The 12,294-nt window shown below is 50.2% G+C and overlaps 1 protein-coding gene across 1 annotated transcript in view; it reads right to left on the reverse strand.

Moving 5' to 3' along the window:
- CFAP77 (cilia and flagella associated protein 77) overlaps positions 1-11,486 on the reverse strand; it is a 123,162-nt gene extending 111,676 nt beyond the window's left edge. Inside the window, exon 1 of the mRNA XM_059142812.1 lies at positions 11,182-11,486. Coding sequence (XP_058998795.1) covers positions 11,182-11,370 — 189 coding nt within the window. The 5' untranslated portion in view covers positions 11,371-11,486. The remainder of the gene's footprint in view (positions 1-11,181) is intronic.
- Positions 11,487-12,294: the final 808 nt, after the last annotated feature.

A 12,294-nucleotide genomic window follows, 5' to 3' on the forward strand; every position in this document is an offset into this window, starting at 1 on the left:
CTGTTTGGCCTGCGTCCCCCCCGAGCGCAGGTAAGGCAGCGATGGCACCGTGGTCCTGCTGTGGACCGTCAGCCTTCCGCGCTCTGCCCCGTGTAGCCCACTCCCTTTGGCCCCAGCAGGTTCACGGCCAGCTCCGGCCTCACTCCCTGCCCAGCCTCCCTTCAGGACTCCGTCCCTGACCCTTCGCTGCAGCTTCCAGAGCTCCAAAGACCTCCTCGCCCTCGAGGCACAAAACCTCTTATTTTGCCTGGACCAGTCTCCACTGATGGACCACCCAAACAGACGCATGCACACTCTGCCCCCAGCACCTCTAAACTTAGCACCTCTAGACCACTCCCCAGCCTCCTGGTTGACCCCTTTTAGCGTCCATGTCTCCCCCAAGGAGCCTCTCCATAGATCAGGGAGAGCAGCCTTGCCGTCTGTCTTCAGCAGGTCTTGCAAGCAGCGGGCAGACAGAAACGAAGGCTCTCCTGTCCGTCAAGCTACCCTCAAGGTCAGACTTGGACTAGCACCAACCCGCCCCTCCATACACATTGTGCAAATGGGCAAACAAGCAAACGGAAGGTCAACACCGGCTAACTCTTAGAGGGGAAGCCACTCAGGTGTGTAGACCGGGGCTGAGACCCTCCCAAGTTTCAGGGTCAATAAGAGACTGAGAGTTCATCACTGTGGTCCTGGGGCAGTGTGTGCCCGGTGCCATGCTTACAGAATGAACTGTGACAGGTCACCAGAACCTAGGACTCTGCGATCTGCTCATCGGCGCAGTCCTGCCCTAGGCCCCTTTCAACACGCCGCGACTCTTCCTGGAAAGCTGCCCCAACCCCCACCGTGCTGTGGAAGTTGGATTTACCCTGAAGTGAATGAAACTTTAGTTTCGGGTTTCCTTCCTTGCCTGTGGCCCCATCCAAGGCCTTGGACCTGATTTCCAACATGATTCATCTGTTCCTTGAACAGGGAACCTGGGTCCACCTCTCCCCAGCCCCCCGGCTCCCTACACCCGCTTACCAGCCCCTGTGTGACGGGTCAGCTCAAGTCTGATTCATTCCCTTGCCTCCCCAGCCCAGGTGCTGCCCTCGGCACTGAGCCAGGATCCCACCCGGAGGGGGACTACCCCTGCATCGGCCCCATTTAGCTGTTTGTTTTTCTGGCTCACGAGATTATGAGCGCTTGGAAGGCATCGCCCACCTCCAGGTCAGTTTACCCCACATCTTGGGTGCCTAGCTCCGAGCCTTGTGTACCATAGGCGCTCGGTAAGGTCTCGCAATTCAAAGCGAGTGAATGAATATATCTCCTGGTTCTTTCCTCACAGTGAACCCAGGGTCCTACAGTTGTTCGTTCGTCAAGAAGACACTTGTCCATCTCCGACTCCGTGCCTTTGCTCAGGCCAGCCCCATTCTGGGTACCCCTCCTCTCCCGGCATGCCCCAGCCCCGGTGCACAAGCCCCTGACACACGGCTCCTCTTGCCTCCCCTCCCGTCTCCCTTGCCTTTAGAAACTTTTTTTATTGGTTGTGATGTGCAAGGTCTGGTTCTCCCCTCACCAGACCATAACCTTCTTGGAAACGAATCCTCAGACATCTTACGTTTCCACCAGGGCCCTGCACATAGTAGGGGCTTACTAAATATTTGCTCTGTGATTGATGGGCCCATTAAGAGTCTCAAATACACACTAAAAAATAAACAAAGAAACAAATAAATAAGCAAGCCAACCTCTCTGCCCCCTCCACAAGACCCAGAAGGGGATAGAGGGGGCTATAAATGCAAATTCTACCCAGTGGGAACAGGAAGATGGCACTTGAATGTGAAGCTCACTACTACCCAGTAAGGTTAGCCACCTCAGCTGCCAGCAAACTTTCTAATTCCCTCAACTGAAACGCAAAAGCCTACAGGTCACCGCTCCCAGGGCATCCAGGTGGCTCAGTCGGTGGAGCGGGTGACTCTTGATCTTCGGTTGTGGGTTCAAGCCCCACGTTGGGTGTACATATGATTTAATAACATTTTTTTAAAAGGTCACCTCTCCCAGTGTCTCGTTGGGTGGCCCACTGCTGTGGGGGGCTGTGGCGTCCGAGCTCACTAGGGCATTTTCTCTGGTCCTGTGGCGTAGCTTCAATGCGGTGCTGAGCCATCGGGCCAAGGCGTGGCCTTTTCACTGATGCTGGGCCCTAGAATCCAATACTTTCTGAATCTTCCCCTTTCATTCCTCTGGACCAACACAAAAGGTTTTGATCCAGGCAAAGAAAATGTATCTTGTATGCTTCTGGGTTCATTGGTCTCCCAAATATGTATTGTTTGGTTCATATAAAAGATCAAAAGTCCTTCTTTTGGGCTCATTATGTGTTTTCCACAATGGTCGCTGTCCCCGCTGCCCCGTGTGATACGCATGTTGACCTTTCCGCTCATTGACCCCTATGAGTCAACTTCTTGACCGAACGCTGCTGTGCCTTGAAGTTATTGGATGGAAAAATACAGTTGTTTTTTTTATAAAGCACATTTATGTGCTTCCCTGAGATGTTATACTTTATGCCACAATAATACTATAACGTCTATGCCATGATGGGGCTCCGGCCCACCATGAGCTCAATTTGTGGTGTCCCCGGGGCACCTGGGTGGCTCAGTCATTAAGCATCTGCCCTTCAGCCTGGGTCATGATCCCAGGGTCCTGGGATCGAGCCCTGCATTGGGCTCCCTGCTGAGTAGGAAGCCTGCTTCTCCCTCTCCCACTCCCCCTGCTTGTGTTCCCTCTTTCTCTGTGTCTCTCTCTGTCAAATAAATAAATAAAAATCTTTTTAAAAAAATTTCCGGTGTACGAGGTCAATTCCATTTAAAATCCTACATGAATTTCTGCAGGGAGAAACCAAACCAAACCCTTGGAGGTGGTAGACAAGGAAAACGAAGCTTGCGCGGGGACCCATGGCTACCCGACACCCAGCCCCCACGCCACTTACTTTATCTGAGGACTTACTGCACCACACCGCACAGATCGTTGAAAATGCTTTTTATTTTTTTTAAACTACAACATGGGTGAGGCCAGAGATAGACAGACCCCAGATATTCAGAAGCTGTCGCTGAGGGAAAGGGGGAGATTTAAAATTGTCATAAAATGGGGCACCCGGGTGGCTCAGACGGTTGAGCATCTATCTGACTCTTGGTTTTGGCTCAGGTCATGATCTCAGGGCCGTGAGATGGAGCCCTGCATCCAGCTCTGCGCTGGGCATGGAGCCCGCTTGAGAGTGTCTCTCTCCCTCTCCCTCTGTCCGCCCCGCACCGCCACCCGCACATGCTCTCGCCCCCACTCTCCAAAAATAGTAAATAAATATATAAATTAATAAATTAAATTGCCATAAGATGTGCGGAAGGGGAGACAGAGGCAAACAAGCGAGGGAGACACAATTAGGAGAGCAGTCTCATTTCTACGGTGTTTGTACGGGGTTCCCAGGGCCCTTGGACCATGTGGGAGCTCACGGGGGATTCTCCACGTGGTCGTTCTCTGATTCAGGGCTCCTCCTGCCTGGAACTGTTGACATTTGGGACCAGATGCTTCCCCGCTGTGGGGGTTGGAGGCATATGAGAAGATGCTGAGGAGCTCTGCTGACTTTGGCCCAGTCGATGCCAGCAGCACCCCCAGCCCAGTGGTGATGACCAAGAAGGCCCCCAGACATGTTAGATGTTCCTTGGGGATCAGAGACACCTCCCTCAGTTGAGAAGTCCTGGTCCAATTCCAGAAGGTCACAGTGTGTTCAGTAAGATAGTAGCTCATTTAAATCAGTCTTCGTGGCATCCTTGACAAGTCAGTGAGGCCATCAGCACCCATGATTTATGGATAAGGAAACTGATGCTCAGAATTTAAGCCACGTGCCCAAGGACCCTCAAGGGAGCTAGAAACCAGATGGTTCTCAACCTCGGCCAGGGCGCACAGTTGCAAGAAACCTGAGACGAGCTGGATGATGGTATTTTTCTTTTACTGAAGTAGAGCTGACATGTAATATCGTATTGGTTTCAGGCGAACAACATAGTGATTTGACAATTATACACACGACGAAATGCTCACCAAGTGTGGTTACCATCTGCGGGTGACACTCTTTTTCAACAAGAGCCCAAAAAGGGGAAGAACGCAGCCCTTTGGCGAATTTGTGTCATTATAAATTTATTTTCTAAGTTCGGATTTACACGTGTATTTAGAAGCCAGTGGATGAGAACACAAAGGCTGTTTGGAGGAACACATATTTGGAATCAGAATAATGGAAAAGTAACAAAAGTGGGCACTCCTGGGCCCGGGATACTTAACGTCATCTCGGTGAGCTCTCACGAGTCCCCCATGGCCAGGTGCCGGCTGCTATCACCCATTTTACAGACAGTAAACTGAGGCTCAAAGGTGAGAAACGTTCCCAGGAAAGTGGCTGAGACAGAGCTCACCCTTGGATCTGCCTGGATCCAAAGGCTGCCATCTGCGATGTGACCTTTCTGTCCAGAAGGTGGCTATCTGCCTGGTTATGACTCCATCTGTGTATGTCTGATCATAGGAGAACAAAAGCTACAGCCCCGAATTGTTTTAACAGGTCTCATTGACCCAGGAGCTTGAAAGGAGAGTCAAGGAGCAATTTCATGGAGAGTTGAATTGTTACCAATGACAACAAATGCTCTCTCTCTTTTTTTTTTTTTTTAACAAACACAAAAGTCGGAGAAGAAGCACACGACATTTATAGTACACACTAAAACCAACCACAACGTAGTGTGATTGAGACTATGTTGTGCCTTCCCTTGTTTTTGCCTGATCAGCCAGAAGGTTCTGAAACCAGAGCAATGGTCTGAGTTCGGAACGGAGCCCGGCTCCCAGAGGCCACGGCAGAGCTGGGCACACCATCCCACATGAAGAGATTCGCCCAGCCTGAGAGTCCAGAATGATAATATGCTTGGTTCCAGTACTCCCTGTCCGTGACATGTTCTCTTGGGCTCCAGCACGAGCACAGAAAAGAAAACCCCAAACTAGTCAACTCCATTGCTAATGAGTTGGTGGTCCCCAGTGTGAATATATCATACAGGACACATTGAACAGAGTTTCCTTTTCATTACACTTTTTAAAGAGCTGAAGATGCATTTTCTTAAAAATAAATAAATAAATAAAAGTGTGACCAAGACATCTTATGGAAACCCCAGTGCTTCCACTGAACAGCTTGAAAACCAGCGCAATAGAAAACAGGGATTGGAAGTTTTGTCCACAGGGCCCGTTGGCAATCAAGAACACTTTGTCTTTCAAATAAAGAGAAGCAGCTTGAACTACACAATGAACAACACTTGAGCATGGAAGATTCTGGAAGGTGCTGGAAGCGATGGCTGACTTGTTCATGGTGGGTTCAGAACTCTTCCTGGGGGACTGGCCTTCCCACCAGGTTGAAGTGTTCTGAGGGCCACGTAATCAGAAGGTGGCTGGGTTCACAGCGGAGGAACCCCAGTTCTGAGGGTTTATTTGCATTAACATTTCAGAGCCAGAGCACACCTTCTCCAGAGGGACAGAGGAGGTCCTTCGGGACAGCCGTCCCAGGGGGTGGTGAAAAGCCTGAGAGGGAGCAACTGGGCTTTCTGAAAAGGCCTGAGGCTGAACGAGATGAGCTCATGGCTTCAGCCCCTGCTCACCAAACAGTGTGCCTGGGCACCGGGAAGGGGGAGGCTTTGATTTAAAAAGAAGAAAACAGTACAAAGGACCGGAGGAGAGAGAGAGACCCATGGCTTTCCCCAGAGAAATGAACCCGACCTACTGGCCAGCCGAGAGGGGCCCTTAGGATGGGCAGCTCACTCCTTCATTCCCCTCATAACGTCTTATTTTTTCCTGTTATGTCGCCACGGAATATAGTAGGATCTGAGCAATCAGAGCTATATTCTCTTCACCAGATAAAGCCGAGTGTGACATTTTCAGATTTTACTCAAATGTAGTAAGTATACTGACCCACGCTGGGATATTTGTACAGCTGTGTGTTTGCCCGCCTTCTTTCTGTTGGTTTCTGTGCATTGATGTTCACCGGCATCAATACTTAGAGACGCTAAAGCCATTAGTGGGCACGGTGTGGCGGCCTAACTTTGTAGACCATCCAGTCTGGACCCACTGGCTCTAAATAACTGCTTCCTCGCAGCGACAGTGATAATGACCATAATGACAACGATAGTAATCACAGCGGCGGCGCCCAGTCTCGAGAACCCAGAACGCCATGTGAGGGGGAAACCTTTGAACACATAGGATCTAAGGACAGTGAAATCATTTGACCCCAGAGGGCTGAATGTTTCCTAGTCCACCCCTGATCGGGATCTAACTCTCCACCCTTCAAGGTCCAGTTCCAGGTCTGTTCCCTCATAAAGCCCACCGAGTCCTGCTCAGGCCTCCCTCCCTCTAAATCCGGACCCTCTGGCTGGTGCACTGCACTTGAAACTTGCAAGGAGTGGCCCGTGACATTGCTTACCTTATTATGCATGTGTGTGCCTGTGTGTGTGTTTGCGTGCAACAGTAAGGGCTAATTACCCGAGAACTTGCTTTAACACAAGCGCTGTGCTAAGCAGTATGCCTGTATACACTCCATCGCCCCAGCTCAACCGTGAACTCCTTGTGGCTTGTGGGCAGGGCAAGGGCTGAGATCAGAACTTGTTTCTATTCACTGCCCCCCTCCCCTGCCTCCCAGGAGAGCTTAGGGCACATAGAAAACATTCAATAAACACTTCTTGCCTGCCAGCAAATCCCGGGAAATTGGTGAGCTCACACTGGAAGGCACGTTGAGGAAAATGATGCAGGAATCAGGTTCATTGGTGAACATTTTTGGACTGCCTGCCATACAGAAGTAACCAATCTCAGTTGTCATTAATTAACTGGTTACGTAATGTGGCCAGAAGAGTGGGGCTGGCAGTCCGGAGACGTGAATCTCATCCCACTCCTGTGACCAGGGCAGAGGGGAGTCTCTTCCTCTCCCTGGGCCTTAATAGCCTCAAAAAAAAAAAAAAAAATTGGACCGGATGTCTGCAAGCCTCCTTCCAGCCCCAAATGATGTGATTTTATGACTCTATTTCATAAATATACCCACTTCTTATTTGTGACATAAACCCCCATAGAAAAACAAAGTTAGTAATAAATTATGAAAAAAATCGGTGCCAAGATCCTGTGCACTTTCTAAGGGTGCTCGATTCAATCAATTCCACCCCTATACGTTGCCTGCCTCTCAGGGCGACAGAAGATTCAAGGCTGTCAGTGCAGCAAACCAGGCAGTCTCTCCCCTATAATTGTATTGACAGGATATCAGCTGAGTTCCGAAAGGCAGGCAGGGTACACCCTGACAGCTTTTGTGAAGGAGCCTTGAAGGCTATTGTAGCAGGATCCTATGTTGAGTCACAGAATTCTGGGGGAACGGGAATCAAGCAGAAAGCAGCTTGGTTCTTTCTCGGTTTAATTTCATTCTTCCCAGAGAGTCACATTTGAAGGAACACTGGCTAACTGCACGTCACTTTATACAATAGAGTCGAAGCCCTTTCTAATGGAAAATATTTACTTCTTTTTTGCGGCCACATAAAACACCCGGCTGATTCAATCAACCCCACTAATAACCGGTGGGCTTGATTTTAAATGAGGCAAGGAGTTGTTGAGCCTTTGTAGATGAAATACCAGCTTGGGTGTCTGAGGTTTTCACTTTTCACTTGGGTTACTGTAGCATCTCACAGACACATTTTTGAATAACTGATGTGTATCCGTGCTGGTAAATTCCGCGGGTGTGAAATCGCAGTGTTGGGTTTGTTCAGACGGTGTGTCTGCATTTTCAATTAAACAAATCCTGGTCCTCTTCTCTCGAGAAAACAATTTGAGCAACAACTGCCCCCCCGCCCCCATATGGCGGAATCGATGACTATTTCTAAGGTGGTATTTTTTTCAGTATAGATGCGACCTTCAGGCCCAGACTTCGACAAGGGCCAGAATATGCTTCATTCTCCTCCCCTTAAAGACGCCCTCGGGATAGGGCACTCTCGCTTCTGCCGCACTCGAGAAGGTGCACACTCACATGGGAGTCTGGACACGTGGGCTTGTGGAAGAAATCCACAAGCCAAGACTCAACAGAATCCCAGCGAAAGATTTTTTTTATTTTTTATTTTTTTATTTTTTTTTTAAAGATTTTATTTATTTATTTATTTGACAGAGAGAAATCACAAGTAGATGGAGAGGCAGGCAGAGAGAGAGAGGGAAGCAGGCTCCCTGCTGAGCAGAGAGCCCGATGCGGGACTCGATCCCAGGACCCTGAGATCATGACCTGAGCCGAAGGCAGCGGCTTAACCCACTGAGCCACCCAGGCGCCCGAAAGATTTTTTTTTTTAAATCGTTTTTAAAGCCTCCACAATCACGAGTCCTTTCAAATCTTCTTTGCTTTAAAGCTGAAAATCCCAAAGTGTTTTCGTGATTTAAATTTCATTTAAATATAGGAAGCTGTTTGGAGTGGGAAAATTATGCTGGGCTGGGAGCCAGTGGACGTAGCCTCTGACCCAGGCTCTGCCACAGCCTTGGGCAAAGAGCCCACCACAGATGGGTACAAATGGGTACACAGGCCTCAGTGTTCCCATCTGCAAGGAGCGGTGTGGAAAAGGTAAGAGTCAAGGCTCTGTCTGCTCCCGATGTCTCTGCAACTTTTACTTAGACCGGGTTTTGGTGGGAAATCTTGTAGCAGCGGTAAATATTGAAATGTGGACATAATCTTAACTGCTACAGAAGGGAGCTGAGAACCCATCGAGAGCCAGAGGGAGGCAAGTAAAGAGGAAGGACTAGCTGTCCCTGACCCGAGAAGAGCCAGGCATCATCCCGGAGCGGGCCTGGAAGTGGCCCCCTGCGGCTCAGGCTTGGTCACCACTGGCCAGGGTGGTCCTGCTCCTCCTCTCGTGCCTTGAAGACAGAACCCCTGGCTGTGGGTCAGTCATCTGAGTATCTTCCAACCCTGAAGCGCAGGTTCAGGAATTGGGGATTGAATTCATTTGGAAGCTGTTCAACTAGTGCCATCCAGAGGCCAAATACTGTCCTTCTTGAGAGATACCGTGAGCAAAAGAAAAAGAAAGGAGGGAGGATCTTACTCATACGTGTATATTATATATATGGTATACATACATACATGTGTGTACATATACCCATAAAATGTACATGTATGTGTAGTACATGTGTGGTATATACATGTGCGTATACATAGGTATATACATGTGCATATACCTAGAGGTATGTGTGTGTGTGTATGTGTGTGTATGCATATACAGTTAACCCCTAGATAAGTCAGAGAGTCAGGGGTGCTGACTCCCGAGTGCTTGAAACTCAACTATATTTTTTTTTAAGTGGTCTCCACGCCCAGTATGGAGCTTGAACTCACCACCCCTGAGATCAAGAGTCACATCTCTACCCACTGAGCCAGCCAGGCGCCCCACCACTCCAACCCTTGACTCCCCCAAAACTTAATTACTAACAGCCTCCTGTTGAGTGGAAGCCTTACAGCCAACAGTCAGCTCACACATTTTTGGTATGTTATGTGTTCTATATACTGTATTCTCACAATAAAGTAAGCGAGAGAAAAAAAATGTTATTAAGAAAATCAAAGGTGGACATTAAGGAGAGCACATGATGTAATGAGCACTGAGCATTATAAACACCGATGAATCACTGACCTCCACCTCTAAAACTGATAATACATTGTATGTTAGTTAATTGAATTTAAATCTTAAAATTTTTAAAAAATAAACTGAAACAACAACAACAAAGAAAATCAAGGAAAAGAAAAAAAAACATCTACAGTACGGCACTGTATTTATTTTTTAAAAATCTGCGTGTAAATGGGCCTGGATAAGAGCAGATCCACATCATTCAAAGGTCAACCGTATATAGCTTGGGGTGGGCATCTCACACTAGTGATGCTACTGATTCACCAGGGAGAACACCAGTAACTCTACAACGCTGTTTGTTTTATATGTCAGTAGAAAGGAGCTGGTCTACTAGTACCTGCTTGTGAAAGCAACCGCCTAACCCTAAAACAGCAGTGGATCAGAGATGGAGGACTTGATTCTCCCCTTTATCCCAGAAAGGTAAGCCCCATTTGTCCCAACCGTCTGCGGAGAGTGGCCCTCCTCACCTCGATATAAATAAAGGACCTTGTTCCACTTGGCTGGGGGTGTGGGTGCTGAGAACAGGAGCATAGTAAATGGAAGGGTGCTAGTGTGATAAGGCAGGTTGCGGTGTGGGGGGTGGTGTCAGGAACAAAGTTTGGGGAAGGCAAGAGGAGAGAGTCAATATTTTCATAGAAGGCAGTGAACTCCGCTAATTCTAGCGCGATGTTAAGAAAGTCCAGATTCCCTGAACCAAAACAAAAACCAAAAACCCACCAAAGAACAACAAAAACCTCAGGGCTCTAACGAGCTCCTGGCGTTGATACATTGTTACTGAGCCGGTGGTGACCGCGGCGCCACTCCCGGCTGCGGGCACCGCGCGCATTTCTGAAAGCGCACTGCCCCCCAGTGGCGCAAGACAGACCTGTTCTCGGATCCGCTCCCCGAGGGCCAAACCTCAACTTGACTCTTCCGGTGGCCCCGGGAAGGCGTGGCGATGCCACACGAGCGTTGGGTGACCGCCAGTCCCGAAACCTCTGAAGTGAGAGAGCATGCAATAAAGGGGGGGCGATCTAGTTAATAAGCCGCAGCTCCCACCCTCGTTTGTGCCTGCGAGCCCCCCAGGGCAGGGATGCGCGCTCTTTTCTCTTCGGGCTGTAATTCTGGGTGAGAGTATGACTGGCTGGAAATTAACTTGTGAAGTGATGCTTCCAGGAGAGATACAGAACCCTCGCTGCATCCTAGCAGCCCAGGCGTGCGGGAGGAAAGAGGGGGCCCGCACCCCGAGAAGGACATAGTCTGGGTGCGTGTTCCCCGTCGATCACCCTGTGGGCTCACCGGCGGGCTCCCGGGTAAACAGCAGCAGCCAACCCCGCGGGCTCGCCGCGTGCCGGCCGCTGTGCCGGCGGCCCCGTTCAGTCTTCCCCATCACTCCTGTTAATGGGAGCCATTACCATCCCACCTCGAGGATTAGGAAACGGAGGCGCAGAGAGGCGACGCCACCTGCCCCGGACGCGTGGGGATCCAGGTCTCTGTGCACCAGCGAGGGGGCGAGCGCCGAGGGCTGGCGGGCGTGGGGGCGGCTCACCTTGACGATGAGCGGGTTCTGAAACATGGAATCCCGCACCACTCCCAGCCTCTCGTTCTCCATGCCGGGTCGGATGTCGGCCACGGTCAGGGGCCGCCGCGGGGGCGGGCAGATCTGGCTGACCGTGCGGCGCACCGGCTGCTTCTTCCATCGCAGCGGGTCCTGGCGGGAGCTCTTGGCCTCCGGCATCCTGAGGTCGCGGGAGGTCCGCGAGCGGGCTTGTGCGGCGCGCTTCCCTGCTGGCGGAGGGGGGCGCGGGGCTCCGAGGGGCCCACCACCACTCCCGGGCCGCACCACCCGGGGCACCGGGGTGGGCCCGAGATGCCTGGGCCCCTCCGGAGAGGCGAGGGCCCACTTTGCGCCGCCCCCTCCTCGCAAGGAGCCCTAAAGCCCTATATAAGCCCGCTGGTTCCTCAGAGGAACTTCTGGGCACCGCTCTGCGGATTGGGAACAGACAGAAAATCAAGATCACCCCTTGAGAAAGAATGGAACTGTCTGTCTCCATGGCGACGGGACGCCAACAGCGCCCGAACTTGTGGCTTGGTTTCTTCCTTGAAACTATTGGTGGTCACCAAAGTGGACTTGCTTAGAGTTTTCATAACTAGATATGAGAAAAACCCAAGAATCGCCACTGGCTTGTGATAAAAGCGGGGGTTCTAGAAGGGCATTTACACTTGACTTCCAAAGCAAATATACCTCCCTCCACCCACCCTACTCCACTCGTGACCCCTTATTACTCTCCTGTCCTCTAACACACACACACACACACACACACACACACACACACACACACACGGCTAGTGCGTTAAATTTTTCATGATGAAATAGGGATCTTCATCCCGGGCCTGATGTTACTGCTAATCCACTTGGGTGAACTTGAATCAGTCACCCTTTTGCATCCTCAGTTTTTTCCCCTGTGAAATGGGTGAGGAGGAGAGTCTAGAGTAGAATGAGATTAGTAGTACCCAACTTTGTGCAACAGAATGTAGGGAAATGTAAAAATACAGATCCATTGACTTAGAATATATGGAAATGAGATCTGGGAACCTGAATTTAAAAACAAACAAACAAAAACCCTCCTTCTTCCCATTTGGCTTTTTTTTTTTTTTTAAT

This window comes from Mustela lutreola, chromosome 12 (assembly GCF_030435805.1).
Source record: "Mustela lutreola isolate mMusLut2 chromosome 12, mMusLut2.pri, whole genome shotgun sequence".
Taxonomy (NCBI): Eukaryota; Metazoa; Chordata; class Mammalia; order Carnivora; family Mustelidae; genus Mustela; species Mustela lutreola.